This window comes from Engraulis encrasicolus, chromosome 11 (genome assembly GCF_034702125.1).
Source record: "Engraulis encrasicolus isolate BLACKSEA-1 chromosome 11, IST_EnEncr_1.0, whole genome shotgun sequence".
NCBI lineage: Eukaryota > Metazoa > Chordata > Actinopteri > Clupeiformes > Engraulidae > Engraulis > Engraulis encrasicolus.
This window is the reverse complement of record NC_085867.1, coordinates 54,305,088-54,331,083: the sequence shown is the minus strand read 5'-3', so window position 1 is coordinate 54,331,083 and position 25,996 is coordinate 54,305,088. Positions and strand designations below refer to the sequence as shown.

At 42.1% G+C, this 25,996-nt stretch overlaps 2 protein-coding genes and 6 non-coding genes across 8 annotated transcripts; all 8 read right to left on the bottom strand.

The window, feature by feature from the left end:
• Positions 1-1,149: 1,149 nt before the first annotated feature.
• On the bottom strand, positions 1,150-11,872 carry LOC134458588 (ras-related protein Rab-35). The gene is made up of 6 exons (XM_063211000.1): positions 11,345-11,872; positions 10,314-10,364; positions 9,793-9,916; positions 6,209-6,333; positions 5,672-5,796; positions 1,150-4,038 (listed from the first exon to the last, which is right to left on the bottom strand). The coding sequence occupies exons 1-6, from the start codon at positions 11,394-11,396 to the stop codon at positions 3,910-3,912; spliced, it is 606 nt and encodes a 201-aa protein (XP_063067070.1). The 5' UTR covers positions 11,397-11,872; the 3' UTR covers positions 1,150-3,909.
• A 92-nt stretch (positions 11,873-11,964) lies between these two features.
• On the bottom strand, positions 11,965-20,668 carry rplp0 (ribosomal protein, large, P0). Its single transcript, XM_063210999.1, has 8 exons — positions 20,558-20,668; positions 17,838-17,945; positions 17,386-17,561; positions 16,561-16,648; positions 16,187-16,333; positions 15,284-15,469; positions 12,907-13,047; positions 11,965-12,176 (listed from the first exon to the last, which is right to left on the bottom strand). The coding sequence occupies exons 2-8, from the start codon at positions 17,889-17,891 to the stop codon at positions 12,021-12,023; spliced, it is 948 nt and encodes a 315-aa protein (XP_063067069.1). The 5' UTR covers positions 17,892-17,945; positions 20,558-20,668; the 3' UTR covers positions 11,965-12,020.
• Positions 12,448-12,575, bottom strand: LOC134459141 (small nucleolar RNA SNORA63). The gene has a single exon (XR_010036792.1). It is a non-coding gene; the product is annotated as a small nucleolar RNA SNORA63 (small nucleolar RNA).
• Positions 14,985-15,112, bottom strand: LOC134459142 (small nucleolar RNA SNORA63). The gene has a single exon (XR_010036793.1). It is a non-coding gene; the product is annotated as a small nucleolar RNA SNORA63 (small nucleolar RNA).
• LOC134459137 (small nucleolar RNA SNORA63) lies at positions 15,824-15,953 on the bottom strand. Its single transcript, XR_010036788.1, has one exon. It is a non-coding gene; the product is annotated as a small nucleolar RNA SNORA63 (small nucleolar RNA).
• LOC134459140 (small nucleolar RNA SNORA63) lies at positions 17,008-17,135 on the bottom strand. The gene has a single exon (XR_010036791.1). It is a non-coding gene; the product is annotated as a small nucleolar RNA SNORA63 (small nucleolar RNA).
• Positions 17,646-17,775, bottom strand: LOC134459138 (small nucleolar RNA SNORA63). Its single transcript, XR_010036789.1, has one exon. It is a non-coding gene; the product is annotated as a small nucleolar RNA SNORA63 (small nucleolar RNA).
• On the bottom strand, positions 18,028-18,158 carry LOC134459139 (small nucleolar RNA SNORA63). Its single transcript, XR_010036790.1, has one exon. It is a non-coding gene; the product is annotated as a small nucleolar RNA SNORA63 (small nucleolar RNA).
• Positions 20,669-25,996: the final 5,328 nt, after the last annotated feature.

Below are 25,996 nucleotides of genomic sequence, written 5' to 3'. Positions count from 1 at the left end.
GATTTTGTGTGGCACACCTGCAAAAAAGTATTTTTACACTATGTCATGCATGATGGAGGAAGGTCTGTTGACTCAAAGAAAGCTTGGACAAACTTAAGCTTTATAATTTAGTTTTTTCAATGTCTGGCTCCTTGTGATGTGATGAAACTTGATCAAGTTTGTATTATCCGAGGGCGGAAATAAAATATAGGGAAATAAAAAGATTTCTCTGAGGATAAAGGGAGCCGTTCTAAACTCCTAATTGATTCCCACGTTTGAAAATGAATGTAAGAGGAGCTGAGAGGGGAGCCATGGCGACAGATGGCAGAGCTGGAGTGCATGACCCCCAGGTTACTGCAACAGCAGGACCAAACAAATGGGGACACTGAGATGAGAGAAGACATGATTAATATATTGCACCATAATTATCATTACCCAACTGTACGAGCAAATACGATAGGCCCTCTCACATGTACCACATGACCAAAACAGCATGCAAACATCAAGGCAGTCCACTGTACACCCAGTGTTGTTTAGTCATTGATGGCATATCCACTTCATACTGTGGAGAAGAAGCTGTTTACACGTAGGTGGAATGGGTATTTGAAAACGCACTGGTTTTGGCCTCTTGTTTAGCTGTAAGCAGAGTTTTAGAATGCGAATTTCAAAACTCCGGATTAAAAAATATCCCATTAAGCGACTAAAATGTAGCCTACTTGAGGTTTAAAAAATAAATAAATAAATAAATCATGACGCGTCGTGTTTACAAGTAAATTAAAAAAATATGAATTTTATATCCCTGTACGTGTAACCAGTATCTAAGAATGAATTCCTGTTTTTTTTCCTGTTTGGTTATGTCCCAACCACGTCAGGTAATTGCCTGCAAATGGGGTCTGTTCTATCCATACTGTGCAGAAACCGATGCAAACTTTTCACACTTGACAAAGAAAAACAGCAACATGTGCAGTACATCACAAAAATAGAATTTAGCAGCCCAGCATTGATTCTGATGCCGACAGAAACTGGATGATTTCGTGAGGGCCATGGAATCCAATAATATCTGGAAGGTGGTATAGCACCCTCTTGTGGCTGCCGGTTGGTATGAAATTCTGAAATGCATCCATAATTCCTCATACAAAATATTAAAAGAAAGAAAAAATCCAACATAAATCCATTCTCTTAAAATGTTTATTATTGGTTAGATTCATGATGGGGCAAACAATGACTTGAGTGGCAACAAATCTCATCTTTTCCAGTGTACACCAGACCAGTACATAAAACGCATATAAAAACACACAAAATAGACGCATATATTGGTGTCTATATACACACATGCGTGTTTGTATATGTGTTGCTTTTTGCATATGCATGTGCACACGGCGTGTTAACATTGATATGCACACACAGCAAATATAAAAGAGGATGAGGCTCTTTTGTATGTTATATCTTTTTTGTAAATGGCCTTTCTATTGGGCCATCATCTTTTCCGAGGTTTTTGAGGATGGCAGTCTGAACAGTGAACATTAAAACTGTAGGATCACTCTAGTCATCCCAAGACTCAGGAAGTCTTTAAATTGTTTAGTCAACCTCCTTGGCTTTGTTCAGCCCCACACACCGACATTTGAGTTGTCAAGCTAATAACATGCTTCCCTTCGCAGCAGGTTTTTTTTTTTTTTTTAAACAACTGTGCTGGTTTTAACTACTCACTGCTCAGATTTGTCATTTTTTATTTATTCAACATCATCTCCTTGAGTATTATTTGGATGGAGGAGCTTCTTTTTTTACAAATTATTTGGGTGCTGCGTTGTCTGTCTTGTTTTCGCTTCTCCGATATTGGCACATACCATTGGCCAGTCAGGCTGCCAGTCAAGCTGCCCGCTAAATAAACTTGATGATGCTGTTGAAGACCCACACAGCTGAACTTTGAATACTTCCCATGCCTATGGCAACTGTTAAGACTATACACAGTGCAGTCAGAGCCTGTGAAACCATAGGGCTGAGAGTACAAGGCAAAATGCAGGTTAAGTGACAAACTTGATTTAGTTGTCCCAAAGGTAGTTCTAAGGCCGTTACCAGCAGAACGCAAAATTTCCCTCTCTGAAACACAACAAATGTTAATCTGTCAGATTTATGAGAACTCCAGAGTCAAATTAACCAGGTTTGTCACATAATCCACATTTTGCAGAATACCCTCTGGTCCCAAAACAAGCAAGCCAACCCTCTGTATACTGATGGAGTCACAGTGATCTCTCCCAGAATAAGTGCTGGTGTTTTTTGGGGGTGACTCAGCTTTTACAGACTTTTGGAGCCTTGGAGTGAAACGAGACATGGCATCCAGGTCCAACTGCCGACGCATCCAATTCATGTGCGACTAAATGCAAGCATATTTGTGTGTGTAATTTCTCAGTCCATGTACGTCTCCAATGAAAGGTCTTGTGTGAATTGGGCTTAAAAGGCTTACAAGTTGTTACGGATGGCCCAAAAAAGGGACAATGATTCCCCCTTCAGTCATCTGAACACACATATCTTCTGAAACGCATGTCTAGAGTGACACCATTGTCAGCCACACATATGCAGAACCCAAAACTCCAACTCACTCGTCATCAACCGCTAACGCAATTACCACAGAGAACCACGGCTCTACGGCTCTGCTCCTACAAGAACCCATGCGAAGAACACTAAGAAAGGGGGTCCGCTGTTGCTATAGCACTCCTCATAATGCGCAGGTTCCAGTGTCCTGGATTATTAACAGTTAAAAGTTCTGGCGCTATTCTACTCAGGTTCACAGGTCCGACTCTGTGGCAAGTGAGCCCGAAAGACAAGCTTAGGGCCATTACACTTTTTTCTTTCTTTTTTTTACATTAAGCATATTTGTTTTGATTGCTTGTTTCCTTTTTTACAGTGGTGTAGTTTGTTAGTAAAAAAATACAAATTTACAAAAAAGAAAAAGATAGAACAAAAAAGGCATAACGTTCTCTCAGAGATTGGCAGGGAGAATTACGGAAAAGAAGGAGGGGGCTGGAGTGAGACTGGTCCATGACAGCCATGTGGTAGGAGTTTGTCTTAATTTAATGTGTAAAAATCACGAAACACAGGAGGGGACAAAACTAGCAACATGACTGGGGGTGGGTCCAATAATAGACATTAACCATGAAGTGGTATAATGGCAGATTTTCATATGTTGGCAGCTTTGTTGAGTCCATTTTCGCTGATAAGAATTCCAATTCATTTTCTTTTTCCTTTTTTTAAAAAGCTACTGTTGTCTTCATTTTTTGTTTCTGTTCAGTCCACTTCAAAATCATTGACACGAATCACAGACCACTAAGAAGAAAATTTGCATTTCAAGGGACGTCTGAAGAAAAAAAAAAAAGAGCCTGAAGCCAGAGGTTTCCCACTCTCCTCAACACTGGGGAGTAAAGGTGGCACAGTATTGTGTGAGGGATGGGGTTGGGGGGGTGGATGTTGAATGCAAATGCAAGAACAGAAAAAATATATATAATTTTTTTTTCATCTCCATAAAAATTTGACGGTTGGTGCGGTGCGCGGGCTCCCTGGAGACTAGGAGCTGTTCCGCTTGCTTTCCGTCCTGATTAAAAACTGTACACTTGAAGTTTGTACATGTCCTTAAGATCCCAAAAGTCCATGTTTCTCTTCTCTTTTTTTCATTTTTTTCCATTAAATCTCTAAATAGATAAATTTCTCATCTTTTTTGACCTGGGGTGTAAAGTCCATCTCTGGGTGTTGGCGTCAGGTTTTGCACTCGCAGGGGTCTCTCTCCCTCTCTGTCAGTTCAATGGTGGCTGCATCATCACTGTTGTTTTTTGTGGTGTGTGTGTGTGTGTGTGTGTGTATGTATGTGCGTGCATGTGTACATGTGGGTGTATGCATGTGTGTATATGTGAAATAAGAGTATGATTAGAGTCCAGTCTGTCAGCAGCACTTTTTCTTGCGTTTGCTGTTCTTGCTGAGTTTAACCACTTCACTCTGCTGCTGTTGCTGCTGCTTAGCGACGGACTCCTTCCGGGCCCTCAGCACCAGCTCTGTGATGCAGTTAAACATCTGAACGATGTGCCGCCGCCATCATTACACACACACACACACACACACACACACACACACACACACACACACACACACACACACACACACACACACACACACACACACACACAAACACACACACACAGAAAAGCAAGAAAAGTCGAGTTAGGTTTGTTTGTCCATTAAAATCAAACGAAAATGACTTGTCATGCTGTCAGGCTGTCATGTGCTGACAAACACTGAAAGCCTTTCATCTGCAGTCTGCACACCAGTGAAACCCTGCAACATTAGCCCATTAGGCTGTCACATTCTGAAGGAGTTCATCTCCCTGCTGGCAGGGTGCATACAAGAAAAAAACAACCACTGCACTACACTATGCATATAACTCCATTCACTTCTCACAGCTCCTATATATCTGTATAGCTCCTCGATATCAAATAATTCTGTCCTCTACTTAGACTAAGAGCTCTTTTTGCGCCAGGGGTTCAATTTTTTGTTGGTCTGCACCAGTCAGAAAAAAAGTTCCTTCTGTATGCAGCACACAGGCTGTGGTGTGGTCCAATATCGCATCAGTAAACAAATCAAAATGGATCCAGTTCAGGCTCCCTCACCAATATTTAATTGAGCTACCCATCAATGCATTTCTATTAGTTTGGTTGTTCAGGATACAGTATTTTAAACCGAATCTTTTTAGAAGCCTTGGTCCAATTGACTGTCATTTTCACCACAAAAAGAAAAAAATCTCCAGCTTTTGGATTGAATGAGTCGTTTCGTGTGCAATCAATTCTGTGGCATGTAAGTGTCCTGGCTTACACTGTAGACTACACCCTTTGTTTGTATTAAGACCTTATGCAATAGGTGCCATACTACAGCAGCACTGCACTGCAGCTATCCGCTTACCTCCCTGCCAACTGAGAAGGACAGAGGGCACCACCAGCAGGGTATGACCTTCTCTACCAGCTCCTTCATGCCCACCAATGGCACTTAGATAGCCTGGCAAGCTTGGCACTAGGGCTGCTCAATTCATCAAAATTAATAGAAAATCACGATTTTGGCCGCAGCTATTAAAAATCGTGGCCGTGGCGATAAATCATGATTGTACTGGGGGCAATATAACCTGCCTTCGGGCATCCTTGAAGCCAGAACATGTTGACAGGCTGGCATTTCTGGCCAGAAATCTGTAGGCCCACTTAAGCTTCATCCTATTGCCTTTTACATTATTATTACAATTAAATTTTAATTTGTTTATACCTTATATTATACATTTTTAGTTATAATTCATTTCACTTCATTTTTAATAACATTCTGCACAAAATTCAGTTAATAATCGTGATTAATAATCGTGATTTTAATTTTTATCCAAATAATTGTGATCATTATTTCCATAATCGTACAGCCCTACATGGCACAACATCATAAGTACAGCCTGGCATCACAACACTGGGAAAGCTGTCGAACCCTAAGAGTTGGACATTCAAACAAGCCTAAATCCTTAACTGCATATAACAGGGAAGGCACAGATTCTGACAAACGTGAGGACAGATTTGGTGGACCATAAATGATGTTTCCCCTATGGTGTGTGGCGTTAGACCAACTTGCCAGGCAAAATAAAATACATTGTGCTTAAAGCTGGAGAAAGAGTTGTACTTACATCCTCTACGTTGATGTTCTCCTTGGCACTGGTCTCGAATAGCCTAATGTCCATCTGCTCGGCAAACTTCTGCGCGTCGGCTGTCTCCACCACTTTGGAGTTGGGGTCGTCGTTCTTGTTGCCCACTAGATATTTTTGGGATGAGATGAGATAAGATGATCCTTAACAGACTCTTTTGAAAGGAACATTTGAAGTAAAACATACAGTATATTTCCAAGAAAGAAGAGACAAACATGTAAACATGCAAGACATAAAAACTAACTCACATTCATCCAAAATCCCATGATACCAATTCTAACATCCCCAACCCATCCCGACTTACACAGAGTCAAGTGATATTGCACAAAGCCCAAGAGAATGTAAAAAGTGCAGACCAATAGGGGATGTGCATGAGAATATCTTATCATAATAACCCAATGACTGTACTGTATCATTGTAATAACCACTAACAATACAGCATACACCCTTCATGTGGAAACGGCATCACCCATGGCTTATGAGAATGACATCAACAGCAGTGACACGAGGAGCACGTACCTAATATTCGACAGACATCATCACAGTTCTGATTGATTTCGTGGAGCCACCGCTTGACGTTGACGAACGACTCGGCGCTGGTCACGTCATACACCACGATCACCCCGTGCGTGCCCCTGTAGTATCTGCGAGAGGAAAGGGAAATGGAGTGAGTGAGCAGACGGCTGATGTTGTCTGACTTTTTGAGCTTTGTGTCTGAGCTCCAGACTAGCTTTTCTGCGAGAGGAAGTGGTTTTGTGAGCCTTTCTCTGAGCGTGTGTGTGTGTGTGTGTGTGTGTGTGTGTGTGTGTGTGTGTGTGTGTGCATACACAACTCTGTGAATGTGTGTGTCTGTGTGCATACACAGCTCTCAGTGTGTGTGTGTATGCATACATGGCTCTGTGAATGTGTGTGTTATGTGTGTGTGCAGAGCATGACCCAAAGCCACATCAGTTCCTGAGCAGCAGCAGCAGCAGCAGCAGCTAGGCAACCGTTGTCTGACTTTGACAGGAAGTAGGCCGTGCTGAGGTGACCCGGTGTGCCTTCTGCTGCCCCGGTGGCTTCACTGTAAAGCTGGCAGCGGTGGCGGCGGTCAGAGAGGTCAGGACGGACCTCACTGTTAGGGCACACAGGTAACACCTCTCGAAATCACTGCCACAAGTATGGCATTAAAAAAAACTGAAAACAGAGTATCCCACACAGGTACACCTGTCAGCTCTGGACATATGGAATTTCTATGGATTTATTTAGATTTTTTTTTAAATTGGGTTTGTTGATTTTCACAAACAGAAACATCTAATTAGACCTACAATGGTGTGCAAGCCCTTCAAAAGGCAAGCATTTTCTAACTGACCAAATGGCTGACATTAGCGACGCATAGAGCTGCTCCACGCAACTGAAAACAGCTAATTTCTGACAGGTACACTTCTCAATTTTCTAACATCCCCCATTGGCATGTTTTAAAAAAAATACAAAGTCATTAGATCTACCTCGAATGCAGACCCTCCACAAAGCAGACCAGTTTCTGACTAACCGATCGATTGGCAGTGTGTCTACACTTGCGTCATGCGACTAAACATATCTCAAATGTCTCCGCTTCTGACAATCCCCCATTGGGGATCCTTTTTAATGGAAGATCTCTGAAAAGGCCATAGTTGGAAAAAAAATGGAAAGCAGATGATAACCTTCTTTTCAAGAGCCCACTACCGCCAACAAATTCAAATCTTCTCAAACAGCAGCTTTGACATTTTGATATTGAGGAAGCTAGCGCTTCACTATGGCACCTGATAGTGATAGTGAAGCCCACATGGCAATGGAGAAATGCACACTGGAATGTCAGCAGGGACTGTGATTTTCTTCATTGCATCAACTTGACAGAGAGGAATGGGAGACCTCAGGGATGCCACACACACACACACACACGCACACACACACTAACCGTATTCCTTACTTATTATTTTTTTCAGGCTGGTACCTCGGTTCTCATCTCATACAAGGCCCAAGTTTGCAGCAGAGAGCAGCTGAGCCGAGGCAGTCTGAAATTCACTTACCCCTAATGAGACACCACGCCACACGGCTGCAGCTTACCATCAGCTCTCATCAACAAACAGCAGCCAGCAGTAGCAGCAACAACAACGCCTGGGTCTGTCTGTCAGCCCTGTTCTGAGTCCAACCTGACCCGACCAACACACACCACTCCACTCCCTGCAGCCCTCCAACCCCGGCCAAACACCAGTGCGCCAACCCATAAAAATGTACTTTTTTCACTGGCTGCAGTGAAAGACTGAAGTATAGCCAATGTGATAAAAAAAATGTCGGAGAGTGCGGGATCACAGTTTTTTCCCATCAAAAGAAATGTGGTGGAACATCAAAAAGAGTCACCTGAACATTTGTTTACAACCACTCTGTCAACCAAGTATGTCAACAGATAGTACTCATAGGAACAGGAGTGATGTAATGCAATCTGTGTGTTGTAAAACACTTGCAAAGCCAAGCATTGTCAATCGGCTAAGAGAGTCATGGATAGTTTGGTTGTGGAAATGTCTTCAAAAGTTTACTGCCCTCCATCTACATGAGCATCAATTAAAAAACAAAACCAAGAAAAAACACAACACTACAAAAATGAGACATCTTGCAATTCATGACACTACAAAGCGCACAAACACACACACACACGTCCCGAGTCAGTCACTCATCTCCCCTGTGAGTAAACGTCAAACTTAAGTTATTTTCCTCTGTCAGGTTTAAACATGAGGCTCAGAGCAGAGCTCTTGCCCAACGTGCGACAAAGTTGAAATTCTTTTCTTTCTTTGGGAGACACGCGCTATCACTGCTACAGGGCATGAGTGTGTGTGTGTGTGTCTGTGTGTGTTAAGCATTCTGTGAGTGTCAAGCATTCTGTGACGGTTGCTGTAAGCCACTGACTACACAGTGTTAACACAGGACAAGTGAGCAAGGATGTGATAGACGGTGGTGGTGTGCACAGGCAGCACCTGAAAAAAGGAAGTGTGACTGAGGCGTGGATGATGCAGCTCCTCTCTCTATAGCTCGATCTTCTCTCTCTCTCTCACTCTCTCTCTCTCCCTCTCTCTCTCTAGTGCTCGGCTAGTCTGCTGAGATGGCATGTTCCTAATTGAAAGCGTGCCGTGAAGAACTGTGTGGTGGGGAGCATGGCTGTTTTTAACAAGGACAGTGGAGTACAGTGGGAGTGAAAAAAAAACTTGAAGGTATTTTGACATGCAAGAATAAAAAGGTACACAATTTACCAGCAGGTTCTACTAACAGGAAGTGACATTCGAGTAGGAAAATATAAGTGGGTCATCTGTTGCAGCTGCGACTTACCTCAGGGCTACATGCTAGCAATTGTGTGATTTCCGGTACCATCATCTTAACTTCCTTGATCAGCATAAGAAATGGCCACCCACACAATCCACAAACACGACCACTATTGACAGCTACGAGTATAAGCAGCAAAGTCATCTGTATGGTCAAGGACCACTATTCAACAACAGTCAACTCTATCCTATTCCTCCTCTTAGATAACTCCAGGCTTTGATAGTGGTCAGCCTGCCATACTGTATGCACCCAACTCAACTAATCATGGCCCAAACCTGAAAGCTGATGTGCCAAACAAGGCGGACATGACATGTGGCAGGTCCTGCAAAAAGGAAATGACCTTTGGGGAGGAAAATTGAAGTGGGTCACCCACTGTGGGTGATGTGTTGCATCTGTGTCTGACCTCAGGCTACATGAGTGTCATCATTTATACGTCCTCCTCCATGGATGCAAGTAATAGTGGCCACCCACACAAACCACAATGATGAACACTACTCAAACAAGACAAATAAAAGTCAACTCAATCAATTAACCCAAACCAGACAGAACATTTGATGTACGAAAACAAGCCGGACATGTAACTTCAGAACCGCTGACACCGATAAACTCCTCAGATTGGACAGGGAGCACATTTTTGTAATTGAAGATCTCGGAAAATGACCATTAAGGAACAAATCTGCTAGAGAGATGTGTCAGTCATGGATGAATGGTTGCCAATATCCTGCGTGCATTTAAGTGTGTGCGGACTGGAGCTAGTAAGTACTACTCACGTGGAGGTGATGGTGCGGAAGCGCTCCTGCCCCGCGGTGTCCCAGATCTGAAGCTTCACCTTCTCCCCGTTGATCTCAACCGTCCGGATCTTAAAATCCACCCCGATTGTGGTGATGTAGCTACCTACAAACACGTATTATGACACAAACACGTAATGTGTGAGTGAGAGAGAGAGAGTATGTGTGTGTGTGTATGTGTGTGTGTGTGTGTGAGAGAGAGAGAGAGCGAGAGAGAGAGAGAGAGAGAGAGAGAGAGAGAGAGAGAGAGAGAGAGAGAGAGAGAGAGAGAGAGTGTGTGTGTCTCAGAGTCCTCCTTTACATCCTCGCAGTACATGTGTAACTTACTGGTACAATCATCAGGGGGCACTAACAAATCTCTAATCGTCCAAGCCCGTTTAATCACAGCTCCATTATTTTTTTCATAATAAACCTGAACTTTTTTGATTTGTATTGTGGTAAAACATCATTAATCCAATGGCAATGTGTAGTGTAAAGTACTGACATTTAATAACACATCTTACCTGAAAAAGTATTGTCAGCGAATCTAAGCAGTAGACTGCTTTTCCCCACACCTGTGAAAGGACAAGAGATGTAAGCTTTGCACAGAACCTGCTACTTGCACACTGGCGCTGCCAACATCAGATCAGAGACACAGAAGGCACTGTACAGTGGATGCGTGCATCAAAGGGTCCACAGTGCACACTCACTGTCGCTGGATTAAACAAAACAAAACAAAACAGCGAGGGGACACAATGGTAGGAGTCAACGCCCAGACAAACACTGGCCCCATGTAGTGGTCAAATGGACGAAGCAATCTTGGACAGTGTGTAGAGTGCATGGATAACAACACAAAACAATTCCACTGGTTAGCAAAAAAGTGGCTAGCATTAAGTGATTCCTAACCAAAATGATCTTGCAGCTCGCCATCAAACAGCCAAGATTGTCTGACGACACCAACAGCAAGGGCGTTTGGCAAAATCTAATGCATTGACAATACACGTAAAACAAGTCACTTAAACGGCCTCGCTCGACACCACTGGCATAAATCAAGCTTGTCAAACTTGTGAGGATGGCCGGCAGGCAGATGAATTACTTGTAGCAAAATCAGATCGCTAGCTAGTTAGCACAACAGCCGAACTGGTTTCGCTTTGGCTAATGTTAGTAATGCAGTGAACATTGTTCTTTTAATACCATTTTAATCTGTTCAAGTGGAATTTGTCCGAACAAAGTGAAGGATCTGTTAACATCAATGTTGAATCTCCGGTTGATATGCAGGACAACTCGCTCCCCGCCCTACGCTGTAGCTAGCTAATGCAAGCAGGCTATGCTAGCGGGTAAGGAAATTGATACACAGGGTATGTTTGACTGATTTAGTAATTCTACTGTATCGACAATAAAACTGTCAATAATCGAATTGCTTCCTTAAATGCAGACAGGACGGTGAAGAAATCAAGGAGACAACCTACTATAAAGGCAGCATAGACCAACTGCCGACAGATTCGTGTCGACCTACAGGCCCATTTCCCGTCATGATTCCCCGGTCTTTCCTTACCGCTATCACCGATAATGAGTAGCTTGAAGAGGTAATCGTAGTCTCTCGCCATCGCAGTGGTTGGGGTTTCCTACTATTCGATGTCGCCCGTGTTCCCCCCACTTGATGTTCAATGCCCAAGAGCAGCCGTCCAGGGATACAGCTATATAGCTTCACCCTCCCCCGGCTGAGAGTCAGCTAGTTTTCCTTTTGGAATTTCTCCTTTGCCGGCGGGTATTGTACAAAGGTATCGTGGAGCTAACGCAGGATCACACCCATCAACATCGCCGTTTACAGTTCCTGTGAGCACTCAGCTAGCAAGCTAACCACAACCCAAATCCCACCCACTTCGCTGAACGTCCGAGCATTTGACACTGCGCAGGCGCAGACCAAACTTGAGCACGGTGACATCCTTGCTGCAATCAAAGACGCACTGAAACAATTCAGGGTCAACTTGAGATGCCTCGCCATCCACAAATGAAGCCAACTGTTAATACGATCCCATGAAACCCATTTATACGGTCATAAAATTGGACATTAAAAATCTCGAGGTCTGGAAAAACTGCATGTGGGGCATGTGAGGGACACCAATATAAAACCTTCGATTAAAATCATGAACATGAAAACGCCAGACAGAGGAATAGGGTTCAGATGTTTCTTTTATTTGGTTGTTTTAACAGAGATGTCCTCTTGTGATTTAGTCAAACAGGCCAAAGCCCATGTCGTCATCGGACTCCTCAGACTCCTCCTTGGCAGCCTCCTCAGCAGCAGCCGGAGCGGCTGCCTCTTCAGCTGCAGCTGCTGGGGCTGCGACCGCTGCGAATGCAGACGGGTCAGCCAGGAAGGCCTTCACCTGCAGACAAACAGATGGGAAATGAAGTTAAACACATGTCCACACAACTGATATTCAAACCACATTTCCCCTTTTCTTTTGACATGATATTCTTCCCATGCATTACACAAAGGAATTTGAAATGGGAATTTGAGAGGATGAACTTTATAATTAATTGAAATATGGCAACCTTTTAACATAATCTGCTTGACCCATTTTCAATATACCATGGTTTACAATGATTTGATCAAGTTTATTTGGGGTAGTAAAACTAGTTTTCCCTTCATTAGGAGTGTTTGAGACCAAGCGTCCCTGCCTGTCGTGGAAGTGCAGACAGACAGGGATAGTAGGAAACAGGTTGCTGTTTGCAGGGGGAACGACAAAACAGCACTGAGCAGCTGCCATGTAGATATCCTGCACATTCATTATGAGTATTTAAATTAACTGTCGTCAGCCACTAAGATCCAGAGTCTAAACAAGTCAGTCGGGAAATTAAGGTAAACACGTCCACAAAATTGATATTCAAACCACATTTCCTCTTCGCCCCCCTTTTGACATTATATTCTTCACCTGTATTACACAGACAAAGGAATTTGAAATAGGAATTTGAGAGGATGAACTTTATAATTAATTGAAATAGGGCAACTGTTTACCATAATCCGCTTGGCCCATTTTCAATATACCATGGTTTACAATGATTTGATCAAGTTTATTTGGAGCAGGGAGATGCAAAATAGATACACTTCCGTACCTTCTCAGCCAAGGGGAAGGAGTAATCGGTCTCCACTGCAACAGCCAGGACCCTCTTGTAGCCGTTAATGATGGAGTGGGGGATGGATGCCAGAGTGGGGTATCCAATCTCCAGGCACACACTGGCGATGTTCCTCACACCCTACAAGTCAACAGACAGGAGTTTTGAGCAGGCAGCTTATACACCAAGTTACATACCGAGTCAATGCTACTAAGCTGCTCATGCCTTGATGAACTCTTATATTACCACCATTCACAGCAATTCCAGACAAGCCCAAAATCTACCAATACAAATATGCAGGCATGCAAACTGGTCAGGGGTGAAAAAGGTGACAAGAGCGCGGCGCGGAGTGCACGCGCGCAAACGCGGCGCGGCGCACGCGCGCAAACGCAGTGCACGCGCGCAAACGCAGGTGCACACGTGTGTGTTGTGCGCAGTGGATGATCTTGTATAATAGTCTTAGACTAGGGGGGAGAGGATTTAGCTAAAAAAGTCTTTAAATGGTGAATTTTGAGCATACTGTAGTTATTAGCGACCAAGGGACAGTGAACATGAGAACTGCCAACCTTACTCCATGACTTAGCTGTCATGTCTGATGGGGGGTTGGGTAGATAGCTTGATAAAATTGGTTTTTTATCATGATAGAGCAGTGGTTCTCATAGTAAGTTTCCCCAACACCCCATTGACCTCATCAAAACCCTTAGTAGGCCTATTAAAAAATAAAATAGGCCAAAATGCCCCCAAATGACACTAAGCACCCCTCCTCTCATCAGTCTCCTAACACCCCCTCAACACTTGCCTGGTTGTCATCTCGTGCATATTTAATCATCATATTTCAGTCAACTTGCAATGGGCTACAAAAAAAAAACTTTGTCAAAGTTTGAATTAGCTACTGAAGTTTTACTCAAACTACTCAAATTTTAGCCTATTCACCTAGTATCTCTTTTAATGTCTTCCTGTAGAAAAAATGAGTAGGAATAGGAACGCTCCAACTTTGACCTGGAAAAAAGTATGTTTCACTAAATATCGTTCACTTTTTTAAGGTCATTTAGATATAGGCCTACAACGGAATCGGATTAAACAAAAACTTGGAATGATTTGGCCAACTATTGCAATTTGTCCTGTGCCAAACGCTAGACTGACTGGCCCAGCCTTCTCTCTGCCCGCAGCATATGCACGATGTTGCATGCCTCGCGTAGTCTATATGCGCTTTTTCACCTGTTTTTTTTATCCATATTTTTTTACCCGGTAGCGGTTTTACCCCCTAGCGCACTCTCCCGCTGAACTCTCCAAGTTGGATTCACTCGCGCAGAAATCAGATGTCCTTTGCATCGGCTATAACCGGAGAACAAGTAGGCCTACAGCGAACGGAAACTGAACTATTCTACTGTTAGCGTAAATGGACATTTCAAATCATTAACCGAAACAACAGAATACCAGGAACACGTGCGTGTAACCAAGCTTTCGGAGCTCTTATGAGAATACATTATTTTTCACGAGGGCAGGGAAGCTCCGGAGTCAAATTATCAGGCAAAACAACTAAACCAACTGTGAGGTGTGGGGTACCTGTTCACTAACCACGCAGACTTCCACGTTTATAGCTAAATCCAAAGACGGCACATTTCAGGATTTGGGTAGGGGAAAATGGTCGGACACAACTCTCTATATTATAGAACTAAAAGACATTTGATATAACTACGCAGCCCAGCCGACCAGAAAACACAGGGTTTTGCGCTCTTTCCTTTCGAAGTATGAAGACAGGGCGGGACTTAGATTGAGAAAGTTCTTGTTATTGGCTGTGCCGACAAACAGAAATACTGTGATTGGTCAAAAGTCATTGTCGGTGGTGGCATCTCTCCAGCAATTTGCCATTGAGCTGCATGACATTTTCTGCGGTATACATTTCAAATCGCTCGAGCCCCCCCCCCCCCCCCCCCCAAAAAAAAAAATTCTCCTCTGATCTGCACGATTCACATAAATGACCCATTTTTATTTCAAAACGGCGAATTTCGTCGAAAGGCGGCAAGTTTGCATGCCTGAATATGTATTCATGGCGATTTTTAAAAATTACATTAGGAGTGTTTGAGACCAAGCGTCCCTGCCTGTCGTGGAAGTGCAGACAGACAGGGATAGTAGGAAACAGGTTGATGTTTGCAGGGGGAACGACAAAACAGCACTGAGCAGCCGCCATGTAGATATCCTGCACTTTTTAAATCCATAACTGAGGCCAGCCAATAAGAACCATATAGCCCAAGTCATGTCACTACATGGGACCCAAGACGTCAAAAATGCCTTTTCTGCCTCCAATTAATTGTTTTTCGACTTTGGGTCCCATGGAAGTGTGACTTGCACCATCTATAACCGTCCTCCAGCTCACCTCAAGGAAACGCTTGTGCAGAGCCTCCTCGGTGATGTCGAGCACCTCGGGGCTGTACACACTGCCGTTGTCGTACACCTGCTGGATGATGAGCCCGTAAGAGAAGGGCGAGATGTTCAACATGTTGAGCAGCGTGGCCTCGCTGGCGCCCACCTTGTCTCCTTCCTTGATCAGTTGCACATTGCTCTGTTGAGGGCAACAAAAATTCCAGTCAGTGAAATGAAACAGACACTGCACAACTTACTGTTCTGATACGAGGCTCCCCTTGGGCCTATACTGCCTGAATGGAGCCTTGTCAGCAGGGCTCGAAATTCACTTTTCATTACCATCCAAAATGGCTAGTGGATTTAACTCCTACTAGCCAAACATGCTCATTAATGGGGTTAAGTGGCCAGTGACCAGCTAAACTCAAATATCACCAGAATTTGACCCGTTTCAATGTAGAGCCCTGCTTGTCCATGCGAGACAACCCAGGAAAAGACAACTACAGACTATTGGGGTAGCAAAGAGTGACAAGTTCTGATCCAACCGCCATAATACATGTCTGAAACCAAGCGTCCCTGGCAGTCGTGGGATACTGACAAACAGGGATAGTAAAGAATCAGGTTTGTTTTGTGCAGGGGGAACGACAGGGCAACACTACACAGCTGCTCCGTAACTTAACCTGCAAATGATCATTTAAAATCAGTGGCACTTTGACTTGGTCATTCTTCTCCATTAGTCTGATGCATGCATGAAGTGAATACTGAATGTCAAAAAACGACCAGATTACTGACTTGCAGCTCCCTACCGCTTTTATGATTCTACCGCAAACACCCCAGATATGTCTGAGCATGTGGCAAGTTGGTACAAAATGCCATTTAGAGGAAAAAAGATGGCTAAAAGACCAACTAAACATCATACCAAGATTTCAATGGTTCCTCTGGAGATCTTGGTGGTGATGCCAAGAGCCTGGAAGAAAGAGGTCTTCTCGGGACCCAGACCGGTGTTCTGGGCCGGCACGGTGACCTCACAGGGGGCGATGGCACCGGCACGGGCAGCAGCTGGCACCTACAGAATGAAAATGATGCATTTCATTAGGATTAAAGAGTCTCTGAATACCCAAGGACACTACAAGTTAAAAGAGCAATAAAAAGCAAGAAACTGACGGCTCTGTTCCTCCATGGTACTGAGGTGAGCACAGCACAGTGAGGATACAGAACTAGCAACACCAAGAGTCAATGACAGTACAGCATATGCTGTGATCCAGTTTACCCCAAATAGAGATACAAGCTTACCTTGTTAGCCAGCAGCATGTCCCTGACCTCAACCAGGTCCTCTTTAGTGAAGACGAAGCCAACGTTTCCTTTGATGTGAGGAAGCAGCCTGAGGAAGACAAAATTCATTACATTCAGCACTTTCTTTAACGTGTTCATTTCCTTAAACAGTCATAATTCCCAAGCTTTGGGTTCCAGTGATTACCCCAATTAACACTGCCCCAAACACACACCATTATGGCACTCATCACTCATTAAAAACACAAAGATACAGCAAGTTAGACAGAAGCACAAATGTCTATGCAACTGCTTTTTACGCCATGTGATGAGTGGTCAACAGAATTGAGGCTGCACTCTGAATATTACTTCAATAAGCTTAGCACTTTTGTGTAGCGGTCAGCCTCAGTTTGGTACCCCAGAGGTCCCTGGTTCGAAACCCATTAGTAATACTGGTTCTCTTCATTAGGAGTGTTTGAGACCAAGCGTCCCTGCCTGTCGTGGAAGTGCAGACAGACAGGGATAGTAGGAAACAGGTTGCTGTTTGCAGGGGGAACGACAAAACAGCACTGAGCAGCTGCCATGTAGATATCCTGCACATTCATTATAAGTATTGAAATTAACTGTCGTCAGCCACTAAGATCCAGAGTCTAAACAAGTCATACCCCTCCATGGGACCCTATATTTAAAGAAGCAAATCTGGGTACCATGGAGGGGTGTGACTCATGCCCCCTTTCACAGTGCCTCATTCACCAGGTTCAAGCCCCAGCAGTGCAACACTACCCCTTTCAGGACATCCCTACTTAGACATACAACATGCCCAAGCTTTAAGAGCAGCTTTTCACTCACCTCTCCAGCGCAGGGTTGTTCTCCAGGTGGCCACGGATGGCTTTGCGCATCATGGTGTTCTTGCCCATGAGCACAACGGCCTTGCCACGGAGGGACATACGGATCTGCTGCATCTGCTTGGAGCCGACATTGTCTGCACCCACAATGAAGCATTTGGGGAAGTCATCCAGCAGTTGCTGTACAGACGCAAGAGAGACATTTAGGACTGCATCCAGTTAAAAACTACTAGCTACCTGCAATATAACCAACTAGGTAAAGTGGTGTCTGAAACCAAGCGTCCCTGGCAGTCCTGGGGTACTGACGGACAGGGATAGTAAAGAATCAGGTTTGTTTTGTGCAGGGGGAACGACAGGGCAACACTAAACAGCTGCACCGTAACTTAACCTGCTGAGTAGTCAATTATACCCGTACAAACAATTCATAGCACGTCAATGACAAGAGGAAACACTTACGATGATTTTCATAAAATAGTTGGACTTCCACGTGGCCCTGTCTTCCCTGGGCATCTTGACAGTGCTTCCAAGGATCGCTTAGCGATTTAAAGACAAGGTAAAAAAGATCTGAAATGACAGAAAAACATGGTTAGCTTTTCTACGTATACATACAAGTGTTAACACCACTGACAGCTGTGGCAATTCCGAGATGTCTGAAACCAAGCGTCCCTGGCAGTCCTAGGAGGATGACAGACAGGGATAGTAAAGAATCAGATTCCTATGTGCAGGGGGAACGACAGGGTAGCACCGAACAGCTACTCCGTAACTTAACCCTTTCATGCACGGTGTCCACATACGTGGACAGTAATTCTAACCCCACTTTAGATAGGTAAATAGTGGTTATTTTTTTCCAAATTGTATATGGGAAGTACCATGAGGTTCATTACAATACTTTAACAGCAGTTATAACTTTTTGCACTAAATATTAAGTGTTTGATGACATCATCAATCTAAGAAATCCACCGATGTGAATTATGACCATAACAAGCATGTTTATATCTGAAAATCAACCACACCAAAGGGCAATTTCAGGTTTTAAAAAATATTATGATGTTTAGTACAGTTCACTTGAGAAGTCTATGTTGTTAAAATCCAAATTTACAATAAAGGTAGGTTTTTATACAATATAAAGCTACTGTCCACGTATGTGGACGTTGCGCATCAAGGGAGTCTAATGATAAACATATTATTTATGATTACCGTGAGAATATTCTGCTCATTTTGGGCAAATACTTAATGTTATGAGCATTTATAATGATTATAGTGTGGAAATAAATTATTTTAACATATTTAACACATTTTAACACTTTTAATTTAATAAATTCAAGAAAAACTACCTAAAATTAGTGTTTCACGCACGTGTCTATAGGCATATTTCGGGTTTCTTTCACCACAAAATGACACAAATGATGTAGGAATGAGCTAGAATACATGCTGAATCAAATACAGATCTGTCTTCATCAGAATTGAAGTTTTTTTTCCACATGCAACAAGGTTTCCCCACAAATCTTGCCATAGCTGTGTATGTAAATATTGCTAAATTGACAGTTTTTTTTCTCTTTTTTCATCTTTGTTCGTTAAATACTGTAATATATAATGTGTAAGTGTCATATAATGTTGTAATATTACATATAGTAACATGGAAAGTAAGTAAAATAACTTGCATTTATAATAGGAGGTCTATTTAAAACACTATTTTTTCACAGAAAATACTTGAACATGCTGATGAATGACTACAAAAACGCATGTGTCTGGAGGCAAAATTTCATATTACCTTTCATATAGGGACAACATAAATGATGTAGGATTGGAGCTAGAATCCATGCTGAATCAAATACAGATGTGTCTTCATCAGAATTTAAGGTTTTTTTTTCCACATACAACAAGGTTTCCCCACAAATCTTGCCATAGCTGTGTATGTAAATATTGCTAAATTGACAGTTTTTTTTCTCTTTGTTTCATCTTTGTTCCTTAAATAGTGTAATGTATAATGCATAAGTGTCATATAATGTTGTAATATGACACAAGGTAACATGGAAAAGTAAGTAAATAACTTACATTTATAATAGGGGGTCTATTTAACACTATTTTTTACAGAAAATACTTGAAAATGCTGATGAATGACTACAGAACGCATGTGTCTGGAGGCAAATTTCACATTACCTTTTATACAGGGACAACATAAATGATGTAAGATTGAGCTAGAGTACATGCTGAATCAAACTGAGGCTTTTTGTTCACCAGCATTGGCTGTCTTCTTGCATGCAATAAGAATTTCCCACATATTTTTTCTATGACCGCCTATATAAACAATGCTATTTTTATATATATGTTTTTTGTTGTTGGGTTAATTACAGTGATATATGGCGTTAAAGTGTTATATTGTGTTGTTATATAGCATAAAACACCATAAAAATGAATAAAACAGCTTAATTTGAACTTGAAATACAGTATAGGCCTATATAACTTTTCACTCCTTTGATGCGCAGTGTCCACATATGTGGACAGTAAAATAACTTCCACATCAAAAGAGATTTTTGAAAAATTCCAAAAGATTCTTCATATTAGCTCCATTATGAGTGAGAAAATCAATATATAAAAAATCTTGCACATTTTTTTCATGGTGTCTGCATGAAAGGGTTAACCTGCAGCAGATACGTAGGCCTACAGTGTACGGAACTCTTAACAAGATAAGTGACATTTGTAACCGGTGTGTGAGGATCCAGCAGAACGACAACCACAACATCGCACCATGAGAATAAATGCGTGTTAGCTTAGCATTGGCTAACATGCTAGCACTAGCAAGAACACACCATTGAAATATGCTTTCAAAGCTTTTCGTCAGAGCCAACAAACCATAGTTGAACGTGCATGAAGTGAGCAGTTCTGTGCTAACGTTTACGGACGGTAGTATTCAATAAATGACTTCAGGTTTGGCAGCACACGTTTCATCTGGACACATGGCGCCACTAGAGCAAGAGAACATGGATGATGTCGCTGAACAGGCCGCGCGACAAATTACATTGGAAATGTGACTCAAAGGGATAGATTATGTGGCCATTAGACCAATTACGCTAAAACGAACCCAGTCTTTTCTTAAAATGTGGCCTCACAGTAGAATTAACTAAAACCGGTCGTGATAGATTAAACATTTTCTGGCGCAAAATGATGAGCCTCACCTCACGGTAGGGACGCGTGAAAGAAAGAGGCCGGAAAAGGAAAAGGGAGGCAATATACCTGGAAACCAACCAATCACAGGCGCTTTGCGCAAGAAATGATGAATAACTATTGGTGGATATCCTTGCCTGTCTGTAGTCCTCTGAAAAGTTACGCTTTGCCTCTTTATCCTCCTGAGACCCGGGGGGAAAACTGCTTTGGGATTTTGATTTTTTTTTTTAACATAATTTGATTATTATGGTGTAATAAAACATGACTAAAGCTTTATTTTCAAAAATATTTATTTACTTTTTGTTTTATGACATGTCCACTGTTGTGGACGTCGGGACTATGTTCGTCTAGATTTGTATTAATTAATGTATTAATTGCTGCCTTACTTCGTTATTAACTGCCCTTTTCAGTTAGACTATAGGTTTATATTTAAGACAGTAGAATAGTCAACAAAACACTAAAAACATTAAAACACATAATGTGAAAATGATTTGATATAGGATCCTTTGAAATGAGACATGGAACAGCCTCAATAAATATTACTTTCCCGATTTGAATTTTAGGCCTACATTAGGCTACATTACACTTATCAGCCTGCTGAATCACACATTTAGGTACAAAATATTGGATGGATTTTATAAAACAATGTGTGGTATGGCTCAATAAGCTTGATCAATGGATAAAGGTGTAGCAAATCGCATTCTTCATTTTTATAATTAGAGGTAGAGCAGGCCAATCAACACGTCTCTGCATCCAATCCCAAGACCAACTCTCTAACCACCAGGCTACAGTGGATCAATAGGCCACAGCTGCTCCATATTGCTTTAAAAAGATGATAAAGGAAGACGCTATGGTTTAACTCTAGGAAAGAGCATATGAAATTAAGATTTATGTAATTTATATGCATGCTCGTGTGTTCTGGTGTCTGCTGAGTATCCCTTGAATTCAAACCTTGACTTGGATCGCATGATGAGAGATCAAGTAGTCATAATAAATATAGGATATTTTGATGATATTGCTTCTAATCCATATTTCATGGTCAGCACCATGATTATAGCCATAAAATAAAAAGCCAGGAATATTAATTATGGCTTTCCCTTGACTGTTGACTCTGTATCCACCCTGTGTGCCACGTCTGCTTCATCCTCCGTCATAGATATTTCGTATTAAAATGGTAGCTAATTGTTGAATGGTGTGCACAGATTTGTAAAAAAAAAAAAAAAAACCTTATTTGGCAATATTCTATAATAGGTAGGCTAAAGAAAAATATTTAATTCTAAAGGCCAACACTTTTAAGATGGCTGATTTTCAAGATGGCTGACTTGTTTGCATGATAGCCTAAACGTTGAACAGGTGGACAGATTTAGACCATATCTTGAGTGTTAGAGCAGCATAATAGGAACATGGATACATTTTGGAGGCATCAAATGGTCAAGATGGCAACACCTTTACTAACTAACCTGGTATTTTAAGGGTTTCAGGGATATATCTCTTGCAGTAGGGGTCGTATGCGTAGGCCAGTTTTGTTCCTGTGCATGATCCTCAATGGCAGATACAGTACATCTTTGCCTGTCCTTTGACCTTTCTATTCTACAGTCTGCCCCTGGCTCTTGTTCCCCTTATCTCTTGAAAGCTCTATGTTTGAGTTTTTGGAAATAAATCTTGAAAAAAATAGTTTTTACCTCACTCAGCCCCATGTTTCCTGAAGTTTAGAAATTGGTTGAAAATGAGAAGTCGTAAGTCCCGACGTCCACTATAGTGGACATTGAAAAAGAAGTTGTGATTTGAAAGGGTTGTTATTAAAATATCATCCTGAAACTTGACTAGCATTTTGTTCAGGGTGTTTATGAGACAAATTCATTTGGATACATGGAATCATAAAATTTTCCATAATAGGATCACTTCCTTCACCTGTGGCCATAAAATCTGGCTACTGTAATGGCGGCCATTTTGGAAGCAGATTCCAGGTGTTCTACAGGCCCCACCCCCCAAATGAGGCACCACTAGAAAGCCCTGAATGTCAAGTTTACAGTAATGTCAGATTGAAATAGGTTAAATAAATTGTGTTTGAGATACATGTAGGAAAGTAATGGCCACTACAGTGGACAAAAATGAATTTCCGGGTCTCAGGAGGATATAGGCTAGTTTTTTAAAGAGTAGTAGAGTAGAGTAGAGTATAGTTTATTGATCCCAGGTAGACGGTGGGCTAGATTTCGTAGCTCCTTTAGAAAACGAGTTTCGTTCTCACTCTCGAGTGGCAACTTGATTTTTCTAATATTACCTCCTGACAATATGTAAAGCAATATTCTGGCTGTTGCCACGCTGAAAAGTTGCACGTTTATATTAAAAAATAATGAAAATAAAAAAGACTGGGGGTGACGTCACATAATGCACAGTCAATGGGAAGTCTCCGCCCCTCAAAGTTGAAAAGGGAATATTTATCCGCATATCGGGCTTTTTTCATGGGCAGATAATTCACCTAATCATTGAAACAAGGTAGGCATTTCATTCCTGACCATTTTCCTGTCACTGGAAAAAATAACACAGCTTGCATTTCTTTACTGACACGTAGTTTTTTGGTGAATTGATCTACCCCCGTCACCTCATTGCTCTATTGCTTTGAGGGAACAGACCTGTCCTCTTTTTGACATTTATCTCTCGTTTCCCAATGATGGTCAGACAGTCGAACACTAACAGCGAAAAAGAGCACTTCTGAAAGTTTGAGAAAAATATATATTTTTTGCATGTACACAACAAGTGAGCCCACTTACCCCCCAACTTGTAACTTTTTGCCATGAAATCTGACGGTTCCGGGTAGCATGCACGCGCCAGCTGTATTCTGCCTCGTTGACTTTGCATTGACGTGACGTCACTCGGTGGGCTATTTTTTGTTGTCATTTTTATAAATCAATGTGCAAGTTTTGAGGATGGCAACAGTCAAAATGTTGATTAATGGGTTGTCAGGGGGTTATATAAGCAAAAATAAAGTTGCCACTCGTTAACACCAACGAACTGACAAGATATGAGACTGGGCCCACCACCTAAGGGGGAAATTAAGGTGTCAAGTAGCATACACACATAAATAAAGACATTTCCCACAAGACGTAACACACATGAGATATTACACATAAAATAATCATCATACTGTATATAGCTCACTGTTACATACATTTGCCAAGGCATCTCTCTCTCTCTCTCACACACACACACACACACACACACACACACACACACACACACACACACACACACACACACACACACACACACACACACACACACACACACCAAAAAAAAAAAAAGTGTAAAGTGTCCACAGTGTTCACATGTGCCTTAGCTGAGTGGCACATAGAAGCCCAGACAAAGTGGCCATAAAGTGTCCAGGAGTGTCTATTGTTTCTCTGCCTACACTGTCCATTGTATTCCTTGGAAAAAGAGATGGGGGGGGGGGGGGAAGTCCCCCTCTGTCTCACTCCACACACACACACACACACACACACACACACACACACACACACACACACACACACACACACACACACACACACACACACACCTGGGTACAAAGGCCTTCCGCAGCTTGTCTGTCTTGCAGGAGATGGCGCACAGTCTGTAGCTGAACAGGCTTCTCTGGTTGTCGAAGACTGGGTACAGTGGGTGCTTGTAGTTGTCCAAAATAGAGTCCAATGTGCTTAGTGTCCTCTTGTCAGCTGTGGTTGTAAGGGCGTCCAGTTCTGTGCCTACAATCAGAGATGTGGACTTGGGACTTGGGACTTGGACTTGAATAGGCCTAAGTGATGCAGGACGTGTAGGCCCTATTAGGCCTATAAGAGTACAATTATATTTCAAATTTTCAAATTTCTTTATTGGAGGATAGCCTCTTGAGATAAAAATCTCGTTTTCGAGAGGGTCCTCAAAAAAACATACATAACACACACATTACAAATATTCACACACACTGCAGCTCTTCCCCACCACACACACCCCATCTCTTACCAAAAAAATAAAATATAATATATATCGTTACTGAATTTAGCTGTAAAGGATTTAACTGGGTAAAAACGGTGAATGATTTTAAAGGACATTTCCTTTGGTTATTATTAGGCTATACAGTGGACATCAAGCATGTTTATCAACATGCGTCTGAAGTGGGTCAAAGGACAACCTTTCAGGAGCATGATCACTCCCAGAGGAATTGCATCAAAAAAACTAGCAAATTGTTTAGGAGTAAAAGGTATTTTTACACGCTGAATAAATTATTGTTAGCTGAAAAGGTTACCCTGTTCATTAATAAGGTGATTTACTGAAATAATTCCATTCTTAAAAATATATATTTCTTTTTATAACATATATCCCTATTATTCCAGATAAGTATTTGCATTGATCATTTAGGCATGTGCCTAATGTACCCTTTAAACGATTGAAACAAGTAGGCCTATAGGTCTACAGTGAAGTAAGGTGTCTAGCAGGATACATACAAATACACAAACCCTAATACACAGCAGTCTTAGAGCGGGTTTTCATTACACAACCATATTATTTCATGAACTGTTTGTATGTACTCAGTGTCATTAAAACGGCTGACACATTAACCCGGGGAAAGATGCCATAAACATGGCTACAGCATAAAGTCAAGTCAAGTTGGCTTTATTGTCAGTCCAGGAGCTCAGTGACTTGGAGCTCCAGACAGCTGAAGATGGCGTCTGTGAGGGCCTGGGGCTGGGTGTAGACACTCAGGTCTTGGCTGAATATCTCCTCCAGGAATGACAGGATGTCCACCTGAAGACCAATAAAACCAGTGTTACACTATTACACTTTCACAGCCCTTGTTACTTCAGTCAGGTAGTGTAAAGCAGTGTGTTATAACATGTAACACTATGCACTTATGATGTTCAACATTCTTGAGCAGGGTTACACTATCACATTATTTCACTGTCTCTGACAGTGTAAAGGTCATAACGTGATATAATCTATGGTGCTCAACATAGTTGGATTAAGTGTTGTGTATGTGCAATGGAAGTAAATAATACCTGTTGTTAGGCACTCTAAAAAGCAACACTAAAAAACACCACTTACCAAATTCTGCTATAGCACTTTATGTTTGGGTATTTCACAAACATGCTTTGAATGTGTGGCCTACTTACCCACAGCATTTCCCGAGACCCGTCAGCTGCAGCAGACCACGCTGTCTCGGGCAGGAAGGCCTGGGTGACTGCATTGGGCTGCTCTAGAAATCCACCCGCCTACTCTCTATGCATGGAAGACGACAATGTTATATGTTAACACACATCAAAAATGCCATCAGTTGACTTCCAATGGATGGTGCAGATTTACTTAGAGGGGCAAGTGGGGGCCGAGCTCTGTCAATCATGCCAAATAGCACCAACTCAGAAAACAGAAAATTGAGGTGGTGAATCTGAAACACTATGGATAATGTTACTTTTTTGCCG